The sequence below is a fragment of the Pseudorca crassidens genome, chromosome 19 (assembly GCF_039906515.1).
Source record: "Pseudorca crassidens isolate mPseCra1 chromosome 19, mPseCra1.hap1, whole genome shotgun sequence".
Lineage (NCBI taxonomy): Eukaryota > Metazoa > Chordata > Mammalia > Artiodactyla > Delphinidae > Pseudorca > Pseudorca crassidens.
The window spans coordinates 52,904,819-52,929,150 of NC_090314.1; the positions used below are offsets into that span (position 1 = coordinate 52,904,819).

At 55.0% G+C, this 24,332-nt stretch overlaps 1 protein-coding gene across 6 annotated transcripts in view; it reads left to right on the forward strand.

Annotated features, from left to right (window-relative positions):
* Window positions 1-14,298: 14,298 nt before the first annotated feature.
* SLC38A10 (solute carrier family 38 member 10) overlaps window positions 14,299-24,332 on the forward strand; it is a 42,517-nt gene continuing 32,483 nt past the window's right edge. For all 6 annotated transcript variants that reach the window (XM_067715043.1, XM_067715045.1, XM_067715048.1 and 3 more), the window contains exons 1-5: window positions 14,299-14,722; window positions 17,354-17,471; window positions 22,999-23,044; window positions 23,852-23,945; window positions 24,149-24,292. In XM_067715043.1, the coding sequence (XP_067571144.1) occupies window positions 14,624-14,722; window positions 17,354-17,471; window positions 22,999-23,044; window positions 23,852-23,945; window positions 24,149-24,292 (501 nt within the window). In that variant the 5' untranslated portion in view covers window positions 14,299-14,623. The remainder of the gene's footprint in view (window positions 14,723-17,353; window positions 17,472-22,998; window positions 23,045-23,851; window positions 23,946-24,148; window positions 24,293-24,332) is intronic.

A 24,332-nucleotide genomic window follows, 5' to 3' on the forward strand; every position in this document is an offset into this window, starting at 1 on the left:
ACGGGATGAAGGGGAAGGGCATGGGGACACATCAGCTGTCGGCCAACCAGTCAGGGTCAGACTCAAGGGCCTGGGCTAGGCCACACTCAGGAGACTCCCCAGGATCAGCCATGCCTGGGCAACCAACGGGGACCCAGGGACAGTGCTTGGAGTGAGGCCTGAATTCAGGGGCTGCCTTTCCTGTTCTCTGCCTCTTCATCCCCATCTCTGCCTGAGGGAGATTTGGCTGCTGTGGCAAGTTGAGGGCCCAAGTCCCCTGGAGCCTCTGGTCCAGCCGAGACCCTGGGGGAAGAACCTAAGATTATTGACTTCCCCGGCAGCGCAGGGCCAGGATGGGGCAGGGGTGCTTTCTGCCTGGCTCTGCTCAGTGCACAGCCATCCGGCCTCTGCCCTCTGCCCTCTGCCCTCTGCCCTGCCCGGTGTTCCTCCTGTTGGTCTCTCCCTCCTGTCTCTCTGTCTCTGGATATCTCTCCATCTCTGCACCCCCTTCCCACACTGCACCCCAAAGCACATCCTCCAGGGCAGTCAGTCTGCTGGAGGGACAGAGGGAAAGCACTGCCTAGAGATCCGCGCCCTAGGTGCCAGTTTCCCACTGGAGGCCTGGCCCCTGATTCTTGGCCTATGTGGCCGCCTGCCCATCCCCCGCACCCTGACCTGCTCCCCAGCCTTCAGGTCTCTGTGCCCACCCCACCCCCAGACACCTAGGCACCTTCCAGAGAACCTCGAAGGCTTGTGCTTACTTAGACCCTTCGCTCCTAGGGGATGGGGATGTTTGCACCTTTTTCAGTCCCTTGTTGCAGGAAGATGTGTGTGGCTCTCCTGCTGTCTTCTCCCCAATCCTGTGGGAGGCTGCACAGTGCCTCAGGACGAGGCCCCTCCCTTAATCTCTCCTGGCTTTTCCCCTCAGAGAACAAGTGGCCATTCCCCCCGCCCCCCATCACAACTCTAGCAGGTGATGGAGTCCCCAGGAGCCATTAAACAGTTGCCCGAGACCCGTGGCTACAGGGTGGGGCTGTGGGAGGAGGCCAGAGTGCCCCCTGCATGGTTCCCAGGAGCAGACGGCCGCCAGCCTCCTGCCTTTTCCTGGAGATGGCATCCACGGGGCCCAGATCCCACATCAGCCCAGGGCAGCCAGAGTTGCAGGTGGTGGGGTCACCTTGGAGCTGGGCTCTGCTCCCCCCCAACCTTCCACGTGCTGGCTCGCTGGCCAAGCTCTTCTCAGCTCGGAGCTCCTCAAGGTGAGGAGGGCATCCTTGAAGGCTCTGGCGGCCCCACGCCAAGGTCCAGGCACCAAGGTCACTGCCAGCCCACACTGCAGGAAGGGAGAGGGGTGATCAGGAGGTTACAGCGAGGGAGGAGGGGGCCGGGGGAGGGGAAATAAAAAAAGATTACATTTTTTTAAAAGGCACTCTAGCTGTCTGCTGACACCATCTCTGGTCTCCATCTGTTTTATAGCCTGACGGCTCAGGCCGCTGGGCTTTGCCGTCAGGGGTGTGTGTGTGTGTGTGTGTGTGTGTGTGTGTGTGTGTGTGTGTGTGTGTGTGTGTGTGTGTTGGGGGGCGGTGAGGAGCCAGACCCCCACCAGCCAGACCAGGCGTCCTGGTAGACGCACCTCCTTTCTGCTCCCACCCCCATCCCTGGCTTCTGCTACGGGACTGCTCCAGCCACGGGCACCCAACCCTTGGCAGGGTGAAGGGCATCCGGTGCAGGTGAGATCCCAAGGGTGGAGGGGAACCTGGCCCCTGGCTGGCGGCCACTATCGCTGCCCATCTATCCCCCTGACAGGTCAATTTTCTCCCGTGTTTTACAGGACCTTTCAGAGCAGGAAATGTGATCTGGCGGCTGATTTATGTCTTTACCTGGTCTTTGTTCACAAGCCTGCTCTGCGGTCCCCTGCTCTGCAGTGCTGCGCCTGTGCAAGTGTCCAGGCCCTGAGTTCCTCCGCAGGGGTCCCCACCCTCGGCTCCTCCTAGGGACTGGGGCCGACTGTGCCCAGCCTGAGCTCACCTCTGACTTGGGAAGAGGGTCCGAGCAGCTTGTTTCCTGGGAAAGGGGTGGTCTGGGGGCACTTCGAATTTCCTGGCAGAGGGGCTGCCCTCTGGGGGAGGGGAATGGTGATGTGGGGAGAAGGATGGGGAACCACATCTGGGGAGGGCCGTGTCCCTTAGCAACGCTTCCCGGGTTTGGAAGGAAGGGACGGTTAGGGTAATTGTGTTCTTTACATGTTAAGTTGACTTTTGTTTCTCAAACTAAGTTCTTCCCTGGTGTCATAGTGCACATGGGGCCAAGGCGGGATGCGGGCCTCTCCCCTGGTGTCCTCTCGGGGGGGCAGCAGTTGGAGGATTTTAGCAGCCACCTTCTGAAATAATGAACATCTTTTGTGTATAATTGACAAACTCTCAGTCTTTTAGAAAGTGGCGCAGAGCACGTTTAGAAAACTTGCAGCGGACATTCCAAGTGAAAACAGCTCTTGGCTCCTGCCCCGCCTCCACCTCCCCCAGGTGCCACCCCCCACCCCTTCCCAAGAGGATTCTGGGAACCTGAGACTGTGGTCTCTTCCTCCGCACCATCCACAGGTTCCGTGTGGTTTTGTCACATACTCCGGGTGCTAACCGAGGTGACCACTGCTAACAAACAAGCTGGATGCCACCTTCCTCCTGTTTCCACCAATGCCCAGGTCTCACCCCCAAGGCGCTGCCACCTAGCACCCAGGGGCCCACGATATGATGATCACTCGATCGGTGGTCAAACAAGTAAGTGGATTAAGATCCTCAACCCAGAGTCTGTGTGGGTGTCTCCAAGAAGAGGGTGAGTCCTGCCCTGACCACCAGGGCTCCCCGAGGTGGGGAGATGCAAACATGGCACACTGGGGGGCCCGGCATGGGCAGATGGCCTCCCAGCAGACCCCACTCCTGAGCAGTGGGCTCTGCCTCGAGATTAGCAGGGGCCATGCATGATTCTTGCTGAGGTAGGACCCCCATGGCCATGTGGTCTCTGCCCCCACAGGAAGCCCAGACACACATGCCCAGCCAGGACCTGTGTGTGACCCAAACCTTGGCCAGCAGACTCTCCCTGGCTCTTGGTGTTGATGCCTGACCGAGTCACCAGGTAAAGGGACAGGTAGAATCTGTGGGTGTGGCTGACCAGGTGTCCTGGCCCGACTGTACCTGACCAAAGGTGAGTAACATTACTCCTGCTTCCCGCCTCCCCAGGAGGCCGTTTCCCCACTCCACTTTCCAGCCACCTGTTTCAACTGTGAGATCCTGTTATCCTTCCAAACTTATCCTGTTTAAATGGTGAGAACAGTGTTGGTTTTTGTCTCCAAAAACTGAAAGTATTTTGCTGATTCAAGACCCACCAAGATGAAATTAACAGGGTTGGGACTTGCGGTTCCACTTGGAAAGGACTATAGTCCAGGTCACGCCCACCAACCCACCCATTTATCTCTCCATCCATCCATCATATGTACATTTACTCACCCATCTGTCACCCACCCACCAATCCACCAACTCTCCCCTTCCATCCACCCATCTACCCATGATCCACTTACTCATTCATTCACCTGTTCACCCACCCACCCGTCCATGTGTCCATTCATTTGCTCATCCATCCTTTATCTATCTAGTCCCCACTCCAGCAAGCCACCTTTCTATGAGGAGCACTGACAATATTCCAGGCCTGGTATCAGGTACCAGGGCCACAACAGTACATGAGACCTTGCATTAGTCCCAATCTTGTGGAAGAAATAACATGTAAATCCAGGGGGCTCTGGGGCACGTGAGCAGGGCATGTATAACCCAGTTGGGGGAAAGAGAGGGCCAGGGAGTCTTCCAGGAGGAGGAGTCTGTGGAGCTTCAAGATGGGTAGTGAGGAAGGGCCTGCTGGGCAGAGGCCAGGAAAGGTGGGTGGCTTGAGAAGCCTGAAGAACAGAGTAGGGGGCCGGAAGTACAGCAGGATGCGAGCTGGAGCTGCAGAGCTGATGTGGCGGGCCTCATTCCCAGGCCATTTGGGAAGGGCAGAGGCGTGACCACCGACCAAGGAACCCATCATATCCTTCCTTCCTGGTGTTCCATCTCAGTATCAGCCAACCACTCACGCTGGAAATGATGACATGGAAGGAAAGAGGGGCCACAGCCCCTCTTCCGATCCTTCCCCCATCAGTTTGCTGGAGGAGAACTCGGGCACAGCAGGAAGTGAAATAAAGACAGCAGAGTTAGTTTTGTGGCCTGTCTGTACTGTGTTCATAACAACGGAATACGAGAGCAGGTACCAGCTACAAAATACGAGTTGTGTGATTTCAGTGATTCAGCCTATATTTGTGTTTCAAACGGGCATCACACATTATAAAGATGAATGTTAAACGCATGCTAATAATTTAAAGTTTTCTTTACTTAGAATGACATTACATAGCAACTAAAAAACACCATGACAAGTGGAGAGACCATGGAAGAAAGAGAAAACGTTTATGCTTTCCCTCCTTTGATGGAATTTTCCGTGACTTTTGAGCAGGGTCCACACTCTCCTTTTTTTTAAAAAAAATTATTTTTTATTTTTTAATAAATTTTATTTATTTATTTATTTATTTTTGGCTGCACTGGGTCTTCGTTGCTGCAGGCGGGCTTTCTCTAGTTGTGGCGAGCAGGGGCTACTCTTCGTTGTGGTGCGCGGTCTTCTCATTGCGGTGGCTTCTCTTGTCGTGGAGCACAGGCTCTAGGCGCGCGGGCTTCAGTAGTTGTGGCACGTGGGCACACTCTCCTTTAACTGGGCCTCATAGGTTTTGTAGCAGGCCCTGCAGATGACGGAAGGGACTCACTTTTCCCTGTGGGTTTTGGGTGCAGTGTTAGGAAGGCCTGGCCTGCTGGGGCAACTCTCCCCCTTAGCCTCAAACACAGGTGACTTCAATCTCTGTCAGCGCGAATTGAGGTGACTGTGGCCCAGCTCCCAGGGAGGAACTCACCAGACAAAAGGGCCCTTTCAAGACCCCTGCTTGGAGCTAGGGGACCCCAGGAAGAGTGGGGGCAGCATCCTGCAGCTCCGTCCTGTGACTGCCTTCCCCAGGGGCTGGAGGATGGGAATGAGGCCAGAGGCTTCTTGTCTGCTTGGGCTTCACCCCCAATCGCCCCCCCACTCCCCCCCACCGTGGTCTTGGCTGCTTCCATCCCCAGGGATGCTGAGCACAGGAGTCGTCTGTGTGAAGCCTGGACGGGTTGGGGGCTGGGCTGATGTGTGACCGAAGGCTGTGCGCTCTAAACCCTCCTGGATCCGTATGCGGCCAGTCCGACTGCCTGCCCTGCGCAGAGGGAGGAGGCCACACCCCCAGGTAGTGTGGGGACAACTGGAGGAGCCCGGGCTGTAATCCGAGCCTGGTGGCCCTTGTCATCATCACCGGTCCCTGATGGGCCCTGGACATGCAACGGGTGCCTGGCTTGGGGCTCAGCACCTGCTAGCCTGGAATTTCATTGGCTCTCCTGTTATCTGAAAACTCGGCCTGTGTTTGGGCACCCAAACAACGGTAATAACACTAGCGGGTAGTGACAGCGCCCACGTCCCATGCATATCTGCTGCTTCCCAAACACGTGGCCCACTCCACCTCCATGGCACCTGACAGAGCAGGCGTGGTGACCACCTCTCCATCCCCGGGGTCGAAGGCCTGTGAGCTGCCAAGTGTCCACAAGCAGAGGCCGGCCTTTCACCTGCGGAGGTGGTGGCAGGGCCCACTGTGGCCACTTCTAGAGGAAGGGGTGGGCAGTGCTGCAGCAGAGGCGGCTCCTCACTGATTAAGCACGTGCTGTGTACCAGGCCCTCTGTGGGCCTCACTTAATTGACTGCTATGGCTGTGGGCGGTGTGTGTGTGTGTGGTTAGCGCTATATTTCGGTGAGGAAACCAAGGCCAGATGAAGATGATTGTCCAGCCCGATGGCTGGAAGATGGGGAGAGGCTTTGAAGGTCGCCTGGTGGCTACAGCCCTGTCAGCAGCAGCTCTTCTGAAGGAGAGACGAAGAGTGAGTCTACCCTCGGGCCAGGCGCCAGGTGGGGCTCCTCCAGGTCCTGTTGGAGCAGATACTGTTCCTCACCCTGCGAGGGGGCCTGAGGATTTGACAAAGCTTGGGCGCGGATCCAGAGGGCCCGGCCAGGCCCCCTGCCCTCAGCCCTGCCCCCCCGCCATCTGTAGCCTCCCTGCCCGGGACCCCTGCCTTCGTGAAGGCTGTCGTCCCCTCAGGCCCAGCTCTGGCCCTCTGCCTGGGGAGTGGAGGGGGCTGTGTCCCCAGGGACAGCCCATCCTGCGCTCCCTGTCTCCATCAGCTCTCGGCTGTCACCGGCTCTAATTACCCAGGCTCCATCTGCCTGGGCCTCTGCACAGCTGGGGAAGCTCTCAGAAGCTGCACCCCACGCCCGGGCATGTCACATTCCTGTATACCTCCCCACCGCCCCGCTGTCCTGCCCAACTGCAGGGCAGCCACGGGTGCAGGGAGCCTGGGGCGGGGGGTGGGGGCTGCCGCTGCTGGATGGGGGAGCCTGAATGCGGCCCAACTGTGCCCCAGGTCTCCCAGCTGTGTCTCCCTCACCCCCCACCCCACCATCCTAGTCCTGTCCCCCGACCTAGCAAAGAGAAGTCAGAAATTTATCACTCTGGGTCTGTTGGGGCCACCTGGCGGAGCTCAGTGTTCTAATGGCGAGGGCGAGGGCAGGACTTCCCCACATGAAGGGGACCGTCTGACCTTCCAGGTTTGCCTCCCACCCTGTGGGTCACAGCCTTCCCTGGAGCCCGAGCAGGGCCCATGGGCCCTGTGGTGCCTGGGCAAGCCGTGTTTGGGGCACACCTTTTAGGAGAGATAAGTGACACTTTTGATCCCAGGGACGCTGCCCTGGAAGGGGGCCCATCCTGGGGAGATCTCCCCGCTTCTGTGGCCTGGGAGGACCAGATGCAGAAGGGGCTGAAGAAGGCGGGCATTTGCCGGGCTCCGGCCACCATTGCTGGCTCCTCCCTTCTGGAGCATGAAATGACAGTTTCCTGCCGGCTCACAAAACCTTCGAGGCATTTCACCCTGGCAAGCCTGGGGCACGCACATCTGTAGCCAGAACACCCCACCCTTTGTCCCCACTCCTCAGATGTAGCCTGGGGAGCAGGCGTGAGGCCTCATGCCTCTTGCTGGCCTGCTCCACAGAGGGTCCATGGGGCAGGGAGGAGGGTGAGCTGAGTGCATGCTGGGGTCTCAGCCCGGCTCTGCCCCAATCTGCCAGGCTGAGGCTGAGCGGAAGGTGGCCATGGTACAGCCTGGCATCCTGGCTTAAGGAGGATGGAATCCCAGAGCAGGCGGAGCGAGCACATGGCCTGCTGGTTAGGGGTTGACCACTGCTGGGGTCAAGTACCAGCTCCTAATCTGCTTGGTGCGCCAGGAGAATGAGCTCAGACATGGCCCTGACTTTCCTGCACCCCCAGATCTGCCTCCAGCCCCAACAGGAAGGGAAACACCTTGTGAATTTCCCAGGGACCTAGGTAGGGAACCCACCCGCCCATGCAGGGCCTGCAGGGATGGTGCCTGGGGGTCCCTGTGTCCAGACGTGCGACTCTGCACCTTATGTGCCCAGGCAGCTCTCGCCTCGTGTCTGGAATTTTTTTAAAAAGGTGGGGGGGAAAGATAAAGTAGATGAAAGCAGTTTTTCCATCTTGTCAAATTCTCAACCACCCCCTCTAATTACAACATGATAATGAGATTCAGGGGAAGTTTTCTCTTGGTGGCCAAGATTACAATCTGAAGCTTTTGTCTGAGCCCAGGGACATCATAAAGGTCACACTGTCTCTCCAGCTCAGCCTGGCTGCACAGAAGGCTCTCCCTGATGGGCCTGGGGACACACTTCCCATTCCCCGCTGCTGGATAGGACCTGGCCAAGGGCTCCCCCCTCAGACCAGGGAAAGGGGAGGCCCCAGGGTAGACCAGGTCTACAGAGGCCACATGAGGCCCCAAAGCTTAAATGAAGGCGAGCTTGGAGACGGGTCTGGAGTGGTGCAGTAGTGTTCTCTGTGTCTCCTTTCCCCTAACGTGGCCTAAAGCATCCCCAGGAGCCAGTCCCACAGGCAAGGTGCTGGACTCCACCACCCGCTAGAAGATACTGCCTCCCTTGTCTCAGCTCAGGGGGCAGAGGCTAGCAGCCCCTCATGCAGGGAGCTTGGAGCCACAATGACCTGTGCCCAGGCACTTGGCCTCCTGTTACGTGGCCTTAAGCAAATCGCCTTGCCTCTCTGAGCCTCAGTTTCCCCATCTGTAAAATGGAGAGGGTAACAGTTAGGGACTACCATTGGCTGCCTCTAGTAGGAAGTCGAGAAGTTTGCCCTGGCCAGGCTGCTACCAGGACCTGGGCTCTACTCTGAGTGAGAAGAGTTGGAGCTCTGACTTTCTGCCTGCCATGTGATGAACAGACTGCGAGGAGGCCAGGAAGTGCCAAGTGAGGAGAGCATTGCAGTGGTCCAGGAAAGAGATGATGATGACCGGGACCATGGTGGAAACAGAGGAAGTGGTAAGATTCATGGGTATCTGAACATGGACTCAACAAGATTTCCTGACAGATTGGATTAGGGTTCTGACTGAAAAGGAGAAGTCAAGGATGGGTCCAGGGCAGCTGCAGGAGTTCCAGCCATCACATCTGCATTCCAGGCAACAGGAATGAGGCAGGGAGAGATAAAAAGGACCATTGAAAAGGCTTTCCTGAAGTTCACCCAACACTTCTGCTAACATTGGTCAGGTCTTAGTCACATGACTGTCCTGACTGCAAAGGGGGGATGGGAAGAGTAATCTCTTTGCTGGGTACAATGCCATTGACAAGGACAGAGAGATGTTGTTAATAGGGAGAAGGACAGCATGGACACTGGTCAGGAAGCCACTTGGAGATGCTGATCACTATACACTTAGCCCAGGGTCAGTTCCCAGTGGGCACAGGCGATGCCCTGAGCGCTGACAACCTGGGCCAGGTGGCATGTCCCACGGACCCTCTCCACCTGCAGGAATTAGGCGGGAGTTTCTGTGGTTCTCCAGATGAGCACTGCAAATTAGGTGGTGTTGTGAACTTGGCCCCATAGGAGGACATGGATGGCTTGGGCAGCGAGGGGTGGCCAGGAAAAAGGAAGAGACAGGGCCAAGGCAGGGTTGCGGGCTGGCTGAGAAGGGCACCAGGGAACCATTGGCCAAGGAGGGGAAGGATGAACCTGTCAGACGGAGCAGGTGAGGCCGTGGCAGGGGCTATGTCTGCGGGAGGCCTGCTGTGTGGACACTGAGGGGCCTGAAACCCGGGAGTGTCCAGAATGGGCAGCATGGTAATGTTCGTGTCCTAGGGCTGCTGTAACAAAGTTCCAGAAACTGGGGTGCTTAACAAATTTATTCTCTCCCAGTTCTGGGACCAGAAGTCTGATATCAGGGTGTCAGCACAGTCAGTTCTTTCTGAGGGAGAATCTGTTCCACGTCTCTCTTCCAGCTCCTGCTACTGCCGGCCATCCTTGGCGTTCCTTGGCTTGCAGGTGAATCACGCCAATCTCTGCCTCTGTGTTCACAGGTGTTCTCTCTGTGTGGGTGCCTGTGTCCAAATTCCCCCTTTTTGTGAGGACACCGGTCATATTGGATTAGGGCCCCCCCCATATGCTGAGGGACTGGGGTTAGGAATGCACACATGAATTTGGGTGGGGGGGTCACATCCACCTTAAACCTGCAGGGTAGGAAGGTGAGGGTGGAGATTGCAGCAATGGCCCCAGGCTTGGGAGGTCACAGGCCCTCATTAGCGGATGTGTGGGGTCCTGGGACATTGGGAGGCAGCTCTGCTGATGGCAGCTTTCTCAATTTCTTGTAGAAAACACCCCTTGGCCCTCTCCCTCCCCCACCAGGCATCCTGGGATGGGTCTGTCCAGTGAGGTCCCTGGGGAGGGCTGTGGGAGGGCATCTGGGCCAGGCTGTTGGCTGGGAGAAAATGTAGGTGCCTCTCCCCCGTACCCCATTCTGGCTTCCTGCCTTCCAGGAAAGGGAAGAGGGGGGCCTCCCTGGGTGCCCCCTTGGGTCCCAGAGCCACCTGAGGAGGGGAGACCTGGTCTACCCTTGGCCCAGCTGGCTACTGGTCTCCCTCAGGTCTGGGTCAGCTGGCCTGGCCCCTGGTGTGGACGGGGTCTGCTTGCCTCCTGGGCTTCTGGCCTTCCCAGTCTCCAGAGATTTGGGACCTGCATGGGGGGCCCTGGAGGACTGGATGGTTAGTCTGTGGTTTTTCCAACAGAGGGTCTCATGGCTGCCCCTGCTCCAGACAGAGGCCCCTGGAGCCAGAGGGAACCAGTGTCAAGACCCCTGGAAGACCCTGCCGGCCCCCAAGGCTCTCCCAGGCCCACTCAGCCCAGGTGCCCATGAGCAGCTCCTCTCCTGTCTTCCTCTCCCGGGCTGCTGGCCCCTAGCCCTCCTCCCAGAGCCCGAGCCAGCGTTGGTCACCAACAGCTTGAGATCTGGGAAAAACCCTTGGTCCGTGGCTTTAGGGGCTGGGGCCAAGGATGGACTCTCAAAACTGGGTCCACTCAGTGGGGGGCTAAGGGTGGCCCACCCAGCTCCCCCTTGTCAGCCCCAGCGAAGCTCCCTTGCACCTGGGCAGCTCCCCAGGCATCTCCAACTTGGGCAGCCCCTGACAGAGGAGGAGGGGACATAATCATTATCCTCCAGGCCACAGTGGGGCCAGCCCCTGCCTCCCCACCTCACATGCTCCCCTCTCCCAACACAAAGGGGCCTATGAAATGAACTGAGCAAACGTACTTTGGAAAACACCAGGGCCTCCCCTCTCCTCTCACACCTCATTAAGACCTGACCACCCCCACCCAGAAAACCAAGGTCACGGCCAAGTGTGTGTGGGGGGCCAGGAGGTGGGGCGGGGGGGCGGCAGTCACGAGGTTCCCTGTGAATGCAGTCACTCCACGTGGTTCCAGCACTGCCCCTTCCTCTGAGGAGGAGGCCTGGCGGTAGGACGGGGCTGGTGGATTCCCCCAAGCATGTGATCTAATTGCACCCCGCCCAGCGGATGCTAAATGAAATCCATTCCTGTCTGCTGGACCTGTTGTCAGTTTTATGGCTCTGGGGTTATATAAACAGCGGGAGGAGAGTACAGGGAGTCAGGGCCAGGGGCCTAACAGGCCTGGGCTCCCTCTTCTTTCCCTCGGCCACCTCCCTGGGCTCAGGGCAGCCTCCAGGCTCTGCTCGGACACAGCCTGAAAGAGGGAGAACCCAACCAGAGAGGGGGATGGGAACTTGGATATCTGGACAGTTCAGCCACTGGGCTGGCATGAACATTTAACTCCTGCTTGCTGGGGTGATGAAAGCCCAGACCCCATGCCAGGGTCCCTGACGCTCAAGCCCCCCCAGGGCCCCTAGTATTCATTTCCAAGGGACCTTCCTGGCCCCCCATCATGCCTCTGGTTTAGAAGCTAGAGACACAGATGAAAAAGCAGAGGATTGCCGTAAAACAATGATGCTCTCCAGGAGAGAAGGGACCAGCCCTCACTGGGGCTTATACCTGTGACCTCACAGAGAATCGGAGAGCAGGGTCATCAGCCCCATTTTACACCTGAAAACACTGAGGATTGATCCAGTGTCCTGGTAGCCAGGGCACAGCCAGCTCCATGGCCCTGGCTCTGCTTACCACCAGCTCCTGGGGCCCAGGCCACATTCTCCAAGAGCCCTTCTCTGAAGCAGCCACAGCTCTCATGTGGATTTAACCCAGGCTGGGTCCCTGCATTTCTCTGGTGAGGACTGAGGTGGGGGAGAGGGAGGGGAAGGGGAAGGAGGTGGTAGAGGGGCTCACCCTTGGTAAAGCAGGCACCACCTCCAGCCCCCCACCCCAGTGTGGGAGAAACAGGATCCTTCTCCTCACTACAGACGTGCCAGGTGGGGTCAGCATGCCCCTCTGTTTGACGACCTAAGTCGCCAGCCTCCAGAGATGGGACCCTCATCCAGCCCCCTTCCCCTCCTTCCCCCGCTGGTGCCCATGGCTGTCACCTCCAGCGACCAAATGGAAAGTTGCTGCCACTTCAGTGATGGGCGCCCCAGGTGCCCCAGAACAGGCTCAGAGCGGTTCATTAACATGCCAGGTCACAAAGCCTTGGTGCTCCAGAAAGCTCCCATGGAACAGTGGTGTCCTGTCAGCTCTGCTGATTGAACTCATGTGTCGCTATCGAGAATGGAGGGGGTGTAGGTTCAGAAATAGCTACAGCCCTGCCCTTCCCTGCTTTACACTTCAGTCCCTAAACCTTTAGGTGGTGCAGGGCGAGGTGAGTGACTGTGTCAGTGGGAATTGCAGGTGGGAGGCCACTCAGAACCAGAGTGGGAAAGAGAGGGAGTCCGGGATGGGGGTGGGGCAGCCCAGGGGAGGGTATTGGAGCCCAAGTGAGGTGGGGGAGCATCAACTCAGGCGTTACAAGTAAGGAAAGGGAGAATACCAAGATGAACGCTGTGGACCTGGACCCTCAGGGTTATTTGGCGATGTTGCTGTGAAAGTGTGGCTTTCAATATACTTAGATGGACGTTGGAAGAAACCTGTATGTGAGCGTGGTACACACATGTGTCTTCTAATTCTGTCCATTGAGGGACCAGGAGCAGTGGCATCCCAATGGCTGAGCACACACCCAGGGCCCAGATCTTGGTCTCTATGACTAGTCTCCCACTGGAACGACCCAGGGCTCCTTGGAGAAATGATTGATTCTGGAAAAGTACAGGATGAGCTAGGAACATCTAATTGTGCAGGAAAGCAAGGAAGTGCTCAGAGAATGATGGGGACGCAGCACAGGACACAGGAGCCAGCTGAAGGGGCTCTCACCGTCCAAGTCTGGGAAATTTGAGCATCAGAATAACTAGTGATAGTAATGGATGATAACCCATTGAATACAATAGGAAACCACAGTGATATCGATACATTAGTACGTTGCAAGTTTGACAAGGAGAGGGACAGTTAGTTTCAAAGTACCTCCCCACAAACCACTCATTTTTTATAAAGAAGAAAGATGTAACTTTAATGTAACTATCTAATCAAGCAATCAGAGAGAACATCACCAGTAATGGGACAAATCAAAATCATCCGGCACCTGATAGGATTCAGTGGAAACGCAGCAGCACATCCATGATATTCCTGCCAAAGAAACGTAACTTGAATTTCATCATGGGTGTGGGTAGGCAGAATACTGGCTCCCCACAAAGATGTGCACCCCTTAATCCAGGGAACCTGTGAATATGTTACCTTACATGGCAAAAGGGACTTTGCAGCTGTGATTAAGGTTACAGACCTTGCGATGGGGAGATTATCCTGGATTATCCGGATGGACTCAATCTAATCACTTGAATACTTAAAATTGGAAAACTTTTCCTGGCTGGGTCAGAGATGTGAAGCGAGAGGGAGCTGACCCCCTCACCTGTTGCCAGATTTGAGGTTGGAGGAAGGGGGCCATGAGCCAGGGAATGCAGCCTCTAGAAACTGGGAACGGGCCTCAGTTTTCAGCTGGCAAGAAAACGGGGGCCGTGCTCCTACCACCCGAAGGAACTGAATACTGCCAGCCACCCAATGAGTAGGAAATGGAGTCTGAACGAGAGTTTCCAGAAAGGGGGCGACCTGCTCGCATCTTGATTTCAGTCCGGTGAGATCCATTCTGGACTTCTGACCCCCAGAACGGTAAGAGCAGATTTGTGTTGGTTAAGCTGCTAAATTTGTGGTGATTTGTTACGACAGCAATGAAAAACTAGTATAATGAGGAGACATCAGACAAACTCCAATTGAGGGACACAGGGCTACTTACTAAGCACATTGAAAGAACGCAAAATTCGTAAGATCAACAGCTAATTAGAAAAATGGGCAAAAATGAATAAGCATTTCAAGAAGAAATGTGAATGGACAGTAAAAATATGAGTAGATGATTAACCTCATTTGTAATTAGGCAGAACAAATTAAAAACCACAGTGAGATTCCATTTTATTCACCATATTGGCCAAACTGATGATACCATATGTATGTGACAATGGAACTCTCAGGGTCGAGTTCCTTGTGCTCCAGGCCCGGAAAGACACGGCTCAGGATCCCAGGTCCACAGGAGGATTAGCGGGGCGCTGGGACAGGTGAGCGGCCGCCCGGCCCCGCCCCGCATGCCCTAGCCTGCAGACCCAGCCCCCACCTCTCATTGGTTTGCGCCTCGTCAAGCCCCGCCCCAGGCCTCGCCCTCCCGCCTTCCCCAGGCCCCGCCTCCGCAGGCTCCACCCAGGCCCGCCTCTCGTCTTGAGCGCCTTGCCCGAGCCCCGCCTCCTTGTCGTCACTTCCGGGAAGCGGAGCCCGCGGAAGGCGGAAGTGTGTGTGCCAGGGGCGCTGCGAAGCCGGGCTGAGGTGTTCCTGGCTGGCACCCCGCGGCTGCTCTGGGTCTGGGCGTGGGGACACGCGGGTGGTCAGCGAGAGCCAGCGGGGAACGAAGCCATGAGGCGGCCGCGGGGTCTGGCGGGGTCTGGAGGTTGACTGCTCCCGCCGCCTTCCCGCGAGGCCGCCTCCTCCAGGCAGCCACCCGTTCCCCTCAGGGTCTCGCGCCCCGCCGTCGTCCCGGCGCTTGGACTGGGGCTACCGGGCCCCCAGCCCCCACGCTATGACTGCGGCCGCCGCCTCCAACTGGGGGCTGATCACGAACATAGTGAACAGCATAGTAGGTGTCAGTGTCCTCACCATGCCCTTCTGCTTCAAACAGGTGAGTCCAGTGGGCAGTGGTCGCCGCCCTCGCCGCCCCGGGCTCATCCCCTCACGGGAACTAGGGCTGGGGGAGGCGGCCCTGCAGCTCTTCCGCCTCGGGACTGCAAGAGAAACCGAAGGAATTTCCTCAGTGAAAAACTTAAGCACAATTAATAACAGACCGAAGTGCAAGTGTAGCAAAAGAAAAAAGAAAATGATCCTTCAAAAATGGAAAGTGACCACAGGATTCAGTGTTCTTTTTCTTTACTATTATTTTTTAAAACTCTGACCTGACTGCACTTGTATTCAGAAGCACACAAGTCAAACCCCCAGGCCCTGGAACTAGATTGGGATGTTGGTTACAAGGTGATTACTAAATTCTCCAGAGTGTACGCTTAAGATCTCTGCGTTTCACTGTATGCCAATGTTACCTTGATTGAAAAAATCTGAAATGTTAAAAAATTGGTGTCATCCCAACATTAAATACTGCATGAAAGAAACTCACCTTTTTTTTTTTTTTTGAAACTCACCATTTTTGAGGTGTGAATTCATTTGGCTTCTGTTTAATTCACAAATAGACAGGCATTTGGTACGTTAGAAAAGGGAGATTGATGGAATTATCAAATTGGGTAACCTCTTTCCTAAAAATGAACTTCTTAGCTTCCTGTGTGCCACGGTGGAGGTGCCGCTCCACCTGCCTCCTAGGACAGGAGCTGTCCACTACCTGGGTTGCTTAAGGCTGGGGGAGGAGGAGTGGGACACCAGAGAAGAACAGGTGGCCAGCAAGTCTTCAAAGACCAGTCTTATATGATGAAACCAAATAGGTGGAAAAAAGTGAAAATAAGATGGACATTTTGGAACTGAAAATGGGCACCAGTCGTTTAGTTTTAGATTAAGACTTTGCATTTTTCATATTCAGCATCTTTTGGATAAAACTAGCAAAAAGAAAGAAAATGAGTTTATGGTTCCCATGTGAGTGGTTGATCTGACTTGATTGGTGAGCATGTTGGCAGGAGGACAGAGACTGCAGGCCTATGTGGAAGGCCACGCTGGCGGCTTCTAGAAACCCTGGGGCAACATCTGTGTCTCGGTATGTGAATCCCAGTGTGAGCCGGCCACCTCTGTTTCTGGAAGGACTACATGTCCCAGCGTGCATTGCGACTTGCGTGGCGCAGAACTGCATCCTGGGATGTGTAGTTGGCTGGTCCTGCGTCTGTAAATGCAGTGCTGTCATCCTTGATGCCTGTCTGTCAAGTGCCACCATGGTAGGGCTCTGGTGATTCAGATTTGAGTATCTGCCATGTGCTGGGCACGAGGCCCCTGCCAGAGCATTTAAACATGGGCCAGGCTGACTTGCCTGGGGAAGAGCTTAGAGGTGGGGGTCTGCATGCAAGCTAAGACCTGGAAGTGGTTTGCCCTGCCCCGAGGGCCTGGCTGAGTTAGGACACTCTCACCCATCTCTCAGCATCTTCTCCGTGAGAAGTCGTCAGCCAGAACACAATGTGAGGCCAATGGGCAATTTGGAGATGTGTGTTTTGATCTGGCAGCCAGGTCATTTAAAAAAAGTTTTGGTTTGCATTTTTTGTTTGTTTGGTTTTAGTAATTTGGGTACTTTTCCAAAAGAATTAACATTTTATTGAAGTGTAACATGCATATAGAAAAGTGGACACATTTTAGGTGTACTCTTGATGGATTTTCCTAACGTTAACAAACACATGTAGCCAGTTCCCAGCTTAAGGAGCACAGCATTGCCAGCACCCTCCAGCCCTGCCTTCTTACTGAGGGTCCCCCTCCTACCCCCAGTACCACAGGTCAGTGTTGCCAGATTTTAACTTTACGTGAATGGGTCATGTTGGTACATTTCGATGTCTGGCTAGCATTCCTCAATTTATCTGTTTTTTAACCTTTACTAGGCAGGCATGGTGTTTCCTATTTGGAGTGCTTTGGAACTTGTGCACAGGCTTTGACCCCGTGGACGCATTCTGTGGGGTGGTGACCTGCGTGCAGGAGAGCTGGGTCGTGGGCTGTGTGTGCGTTCCGCTCTGCTAGATGCTAGTAGGACAGTTGGTTGTTTCTTCAGTTTTTGGATTACAGATAAACCTGCTGTAAACATTGGCATGCAGGTTTGTGCATGAACACATGTTTTCATTTCTTTTGGGTAAATACCTAGGAGTGCAATTGCTGGTCAGATGGTGAGTGTCTGTTTAACTTATAAGAAAGGCGTAAATGTCATTTTTAATCTCTTCCTTCCAGAATGTGTTTATCACTCGTAGCTGTTGATCCAAGTGGCTGGAAGGTGGTTTGCTGTAGGGTGTCTGCAGGGAACTGGGGAGACTGGCAACCCCTTGCTGTTCCTTGAGACTCTGGGAGGGGCTGGGAAGGAACCAGTGTCCCTGGTGCTCTTTTGGGGTCATGCACAGGCTTTATGTCTTTGGACAGAACCTGTGGCCACCACATCCAGGAAATTGTCCTTTTAATGCTAGGAACCGCTGCCCATAGGCACGGGAACTAAACAGAGCTGGGGCCTCGTGTCTAGGGGGTGGGGGCCGTGGGGAGGGCTGTTGGTCGTAGCACATGCTGTTCAGTGTGAGAGGTAAAGATGCTGGGTAGCTTTATTTTGTTAACATCTCTTTCTCTCCCAACCCTACAGTGTGGCATCGTCCTGGGGGCCCTGCTCTTGGTCTTCTGTTCTTGGATGACACACCAGTCGTGCATGTTCCTGGTGAAAGCCGCCAGCTTGAGCAAGCGGAGGACCTACGCTGGCCTGGGTGAGTGCATCGCCTCCCCAGGGAGCGCTGGACCTTTCTTAGTACCTTCTTAAGAAGTGCAGTGGTTTGGGCCTTATTTTTTTTTTTTTTTGGCCGTACATGCGGCACGTGGGATCTTAGTTCCCCGACCAAGGATTGAACCTGTGACCCTTGCATTGGAAGCATGGAGTCTTAAACACTGGACCGCCAGGGAAGTCCCTGGGTCTTATTCTTTTAATTACTTTTCTTCCACTTTATTCTTTATTCCTTTGAACAGCAGTTTCTTATTTTAAAATTTAATGCAATTTAAAAAAAACTGTTAACATCAACACACATTTTAAAATTGAGGTGATACTCATTCTCCTGTCTCCCCTTTATGCATATCCACACAGAGAGCCCTCTCTCAGTTCAGGCAGCCTCAGCAGCCTCCGCTCCTGTGCCCAAGAGTCCCCAGAACCTTCCTTCCGAGCTGCCTGACTGGGATCTTGCTGCACATCCCCACTTTGAATGCCATGGGCACACTGTCCTTGGGCTCGGGTTTGTAGCTGGGAGCAAGTCACCATCTCCTCAGTGCCGTCCTCTGTTTCCTGTTGTTAGTTGCAATTTCGTTTCCTCTAGATTTTTCTTGCTTCCTTTGATTTCAGCCGAGGCAGAGAAGGCTGTGCTTTCCGCCTCCTTTCAGTTTGACTATTTCCTGGGAAACTTGGCTCTGAGGGCAGGGTCCCTCACTCTCCTGCCCACCTCAGGGTGATGTGTGCAGGCTGCATTCTCTCCACTGCCTCGGAACTTTCAGCTCTGCACTCCATTCTGGGGATACGTGGTGTGGGTGTTGAAATACCAATGCACGTGGTCTCAGGAGCCGGCCCTGAGCACTTCTAGGGAAAATTCCTGTCCTCTGGCTGGAAGTCTCTGACCCTCCAGCTAGTGTGTGGCCAGGATGCTGCGTCCACTCGTGGAGGGCCTGGTTGGGCCCTCAGCTCACAGCTCTCACGGCAGAGAGGAGGCAGCAAGAGGAAATGGTGTGCAGAGTTCCAGGGGCCAAACAAAATAAAAACATCTGCAGGCCCCACATGTGGGCTTTTGGCAGCGTGACCTCTGGTTTCCTTCCAGTCTGCCTACTTTGCATTGGCATGGAGGTACTTACATTTGTTCTGACCTCAAAACTGAAGGGCTGCTTCCTTCTCTCTCCGTTCTGATGAGAATGGTGATGTCAGACCTTTTTTATTCTTTAAGTTTTTTTTTTTAAGTAATCAATTTATTTATTTATTTTTGGCCATATTGGGTCTTTGTTGTTGTGTGCAGGCTTTTCTCTAGTTGCAGCAAACAGGGGCTACTCTTCGTTGCAGTGCGTGGGCTTCTCACTGCGGTGGCTTCGCTTGTTGCAGAGCACAGGCTCTAGGCGCGTGGGCTTCAGTAGTTGTGGCATGTGGGCTCAGTAGTTGTGGCTCATGGACTCTAGAGCACAGGCTCAGTAGTTGTGGCGCATGGGCTTAGTTGTTCCGTGGCATGTGGAATCTTCCCGGACCAGGGCTCGAACCCGTATCCCCTGCATTGGCAGGCACATTCTTAACCACTGCGCCACCAGGGAAGTCCCTGTCAGACTCTTATATTGCTATTGGAGTCATTTGGGGAAGTGAAATTTATCAGCTAAATTTGCGCCCTGCCCCACCCCACACATGAGACCAAATTCTACTTGGGATTAAATGTGCTCCTGGGCAGGTTCCTTCCTCCGTCTGTGGGGCCATGGCCTTTAGGGTGACTCTTTCTCCCCACTGAGGGTTCCTGTAGCAGACATCCCACGAAGTGCTTGGCTGTGCCCTGAAAGAGGATGGGTGACCCTGGCCTGGGCAGGCCGTGGTTTTTGACAGCTGCCTGTCTGAGTATTCTTAGAAAGTCCCTGAGAAGGCAAACTGGTTTGGCTAGTTGTGAAAGATTGAAGAAAACTATCCATGGACACCCTTCTGCATGGCTGGCTGGGGCTTCTACCTTTAACTGCTTGTGGTGACTGCAGCCCAATTCTAACTGCTAGAAGCAAAAAGGATCAGAAACCACCAGTGGTCTCTGGTTATGTCTTTGGTACCAAACAAGATGGCTCAGTTGTGTGAACTTCCACAGTCCCCCAGGCCCAGCCTGCAGCATGAGCTGCCCTTCATCTTGGCTCTGTCTTGGCATAGTCTCAGAAATGGACAGGCCCCACCGCTTGGAAAGGAGCCCTAGACAGGAAGAGATGGGAATCTCTCGGACCCTGTGGGCCAGCAACCCTCCCACACTTCCTGAGCCACCTCCTGCTGCCTGCAGGCCTTTCTCTTGGCCTCTGCCTTCTCCTGGCCCAGAGCTTGCGCTGCAGCCAGAGAAGGTGGCCCAGGAGGAGAGTGCTCACTGCATCCTCGTGCCTCGGGCCTGGGGAAATACAGTCTCTGTCAACGGAGCCCCCAACACATGTTGTCTGCTGGGCCCATGGGCATCAGGCAGGTGGGGGTCAAGGAGATGGACAGACCTGGAGACAGTGCAGGCCATGGTGCGGAAATTCCTAGAAAGGCTGTCACAGCTTGAACAAATAACCTTTTTAAACTGTCCACGCTCCGAGGAACGGGTCGGTGGTTTTCTAGCGTTCTGAGTTTGCGATATTTCTGTTTGGTCCCTCCCTGGAAATAACCATAGCTCTGCTCACTCCGCTCTGGCCAGTGCGTAGGCATCGCTGGAAAATGAACTTTGCCAGTTTGGGGAAATAAACACTGGTGGATTTTTTATTGGTGTTTTGTGTGTGTTTTTGTGGTGTCTTGTTTGCTGCTTATGGGCTGGTCCACTTCTTACCTGCTCCTCCTTTGCCCTGCATGGCCTACTTTTGAGTGGACTCTTCAAACCCCATTTTCAGAAGATATACAGCTATGTCAGATAGTCAACTGCCCCTAGAAGTCGTGGCCCCCTCGAGGCCACTCTGACCCGGGCCCTGCCCGAGGAGGGTGGCCGGGCCTCGCCGCCACCTCGGAGTGCTCAGTTGTGCGCAGCAGATGCTCTGGCACCATGTCTGTGGTCCTGTCAACCGCCCGCCTGGGTTTCTGTGGCCCTGGTCAGCCTGCTGCCCGCTCATGGGTTGGGTGGGGCCTGCAGAGGACCTGTCCCTCCCTACCTGTCTGCGGTTGCGTGACCTGTACCTGTGGATACTTGGCTTGGGAAATGAGGGTCGTAAAACCAACCTTTCTAACACCCAGGATTCTCTGCACCCCCTACCCCTCATTTATCCAGCAAATGCTCATCACCCCCTGGCGGATGGCCTGGCTCTGGGGAGGGCTGGGTTGAGGTCATCACCCTCAGCTTGAACAGCACGATTTGCTACGTGCTTCCCCACTCTGCCTGCCGGGCAGGAGGCTTTGGACTGTGGGTGGTGAGTATGGGAGTGGGGCTGGGGTCCCACACTCAACGAGGCGGGCTAAGAGTCAGTTCTGTGTGCACAGCGGCCATGGAGCCATGAGCGAGGCCATGGCCCCAGGAGGACGAGCTGAGCCAGCGTCTCCGGGGAGACTGGAGAGCCCCTCCTGACACCAGTCCTGGCTCCGCACCTGGTGGGAGTGCCGGCTCCTGGCCCCCGTGAGGCCTGGCCCGTGAGCCGCAGCGAGCCTATCACAGATGGAGAGGGAAGGCCCGACCCAGGAGCGTGGGGAAGGGACGCACCTTCTCAGAGACCACCCCGCACACTCCTCCCAGCCTCTCGGGGCAGGTCTGGTGCTGTGGTTCCGGCCCAGAGGGGCAGGAGGGCAGTCCCCGGCTTGCCAGGCAAGAGGCTGAGGGCCGGGGGGCTGCCGGGTATTTGTATCTGTGACTCGGGATTAGAGGTTACTGAGGGATGGACACTTGAAATGGTGGGTGGGGTGTGTGTGGGGCTGGCCCAGGTGAGGAAAGGGCGAGAACGGGGCTGGAACCACAGGCCGTCTCAGCACAAGCAGCAACTTGGGGGCAGCCCTGTGAGGGTGTCGTTCTAGGAACCAGTCGAGTCTTTCTGGGTGACGAGGTGCCACCTCCCGACTTGACCTCTGGCTTCCTGGAGCAACATTAGCTTCCTCTGTCCAGAATGCAGGTGTGTTCTGGAACTTTCTGTGGCAGGGTGCTCTGAGCATTTGGAATACGCTGAGATGCTCAGCTTCTTTTTGGAGAAGGAAAAGGAATGGGATGGCTGGGCCCCAGGCACCTTCACGTTTGGGGCACCGGGCTCTGTGTCTTAGATGACCCTGAGGTGCGAGTGTCTGTGCAGTAGTCAGACAAGCTGGGAGGCTGGAGTGACCTCCCCAGCAGAGTGACCCCCTTTGCTTCTCAAGGCCACCTGCCCTGTGGCTGTGTAGCCCGGGTCAGGTGCCACGCTCACTTGCTTTTGGCAGTGTCATGCCTTTTCCTAAGTAATTTGAAAGTAACAAGCATCTTTGGACTCATTCATATCAGTCGGCCTTCATGTTCCCTACTTTCCCAGTCTCCTGGGTGGCCCTGGCGCTGTGTGAGGGAGGGACAGGGGCAGGAAGCTGGGGCTGTGCTGTCACACGCACCCCCTTCTGCTTGCTCCTGGGAGACCAGAGCTTCTCTCTGCTCTCGTCCTGCTGGACTGTGGGGATGGGACACAGGGGTTCCCGGCCACTGTTAGGTCCTGGGAGGGACCTGCTGAGTCAGCTCTTAATCTCGCTTCTGCTAGAAGCAGCTCCACTGTCAGGAAGGAAGGGCAGAGGGGCTCCTCTCCGCTGTAGGACGCACTGTTCACCAGCAGGGCAAGTGGGGGCAGGCTCGAATGCACTTGTCCCGTCCTGTCCCAAAGTACCACATCTGAGATTTTCTTCTGAAATCACAGAGGAGACATAGCGGCCCTTAGCCAGGTCCCCTTGGTGTGGCTGTGAAAACCAGATGTACTGGGGCTAGGCTGAAAGCCCTCCTGGGCACCCCCTACCCCTGTGCAGCTCCTGCCCCAGGCAGGCCTCTTTCAGCTTCCTTCACAGCTGCCCGGCTTGCCCAGAGATAAACTGTTACTTCGCTGGGATCGTTTTTCTTGTCTTTTTTTCTTTCCTTTTCTTTTCTCTCCTTTTTTTTTGTGTGTGAGAAAACCAACCCACACTGGCTTTGTTCTTATTTGCTGTGATTCTTGTTTGTTGAAGGTAGATCTGAAAAAGAGTATGGGACCAAGATTTTAAAATACCCCCTTTAGGGCTTCCCTGGTGGCACAGTGGTTGAGAGTCCGCCTGCCGATGCAGGGGACACGGGTTCGTGCCCCGGTCTGGGAAGATCCCACATGCCGTGGAGTGGTTGTGCCCGTGAGCCATGGCCGCTGAGCCTGCGCGTCCGGAGCCTGTGCTCCACAACGGGAGAGGCCACAACAGTGAGAGACCAGCGTACCGCAAAAAAAAAAAAAATAAAATAAAATAAAATATCCCCTTTACATCCATGGAACTCCAGACGTGCAGGTTTTTGTCAAATTGCCTTTCACAGCTTTTATTGGTAACATTTTTACTGATGTGCTTCTCCCACTGTTGGACTGAGCCGTTCATTTTCTCCCCCACCCTCCGCCCACTAGCGTTGCACGCCTACGGAAAAGCAGGGAAGATGCTGGTGGAGACCAGGTAGGTGGTGCCATTCTGTTGGGGTAATTCTCTCTGTTCTTCACCTGTGGCCAAAGAGAAACTGGAGGATTGTTACACAATGAGCCGTATGTTTTAGATGCGGATTGGTTCATAGCTTAAAATATTTCTCTGAAGTGTTACTTACTAAATAGCTGAAAGTTCAGTTTATTGTACTCTTAAAATGATTAGTGTCAAGGCTGAAAGCCTTATTTAAGTCTTACTAAGAAAAATATAAAAATGGAAAACCCAGGGAACATAGCGAGGGGGCGCTCCCACGGCTGCACTTCATCTCTTGGTTCTGTTCCTGAAGCTCGTACGCACCCCCCACCCCGCCCCCTGCCCCGGACACTGTTGCATAAAGGTGGCATTAAACTCATATTCTCTCTTTGGAGTAAAATTTTATGAGATGAAAAAATGGCTGGGAAATTGCACTTTTAGGCTTCTAAATTAGGGAATTGCAAACTGAAAAGGATAACCTTTTCTAAAGCAGTCGATTGTTCTTTTAACTTGTCTAACATCACAGTGCATTTTTGTAGCACCTGAAAGAACTTTTAGAACCTCCTGTAGAGAGAAAAATGTAATGCCACATAAAGAAGAGTTCAGTGTTACTCAATATTCATTCTGAGTAAAATAGCAAACTCCACAGCCAAACCCTGTAAACCGCTGAATGTTGATACCACGTCTCCCACTCAGCCCCTCCCTTGGGTTGTTGCGTGTCAGCGTTCACCCAGCAGGGATGGGGGCACGTCTGGGGCTCCCCGGGACCCTGGTGCTCAGCTCTCAAGCCCGCGCCTGCCTTCCTTGCAGCATGATTGGGCTGATGCTGGGAACCTGCATCGCCTTCTACGTTGTGATTGGCGACTTGGGGTCCAACTTCTTTGCTCGGCTGTTTGGGTTTCAGGTAAGGACATCTGCAGGTGCGTTGGAAGGCTTGTGGCTGCTTGCGTGGCAGCCCAGGGACACTGTTTAAGTCCACATCTCAGACGGGTAGTGGGAGGGGGGCCGAGGCCAGCATGCTGTGTGGTGAAGGGCCTTGGGTCAGTTCCGGGGCTCTGGGTGGGAAACCCAGGGATTAACTGGGGCAACGCCTGGCGCTCCCTGCAGGTGACGGGCACCTTCCGCATGCTCCTGCTCTTCGCAGTGTCCCTGTGCATCGTGCTGCCACTCAGCCTGCAGAGGAACATGATGGCCTCCATCCAGTCCTTCAGCGCCATGGCCCTCATCTTCTACACCGTGTTCATGTTCGTGGTGAGTGTTGGGCTGCCAGCTGCCTTCCAAGGATGACAGG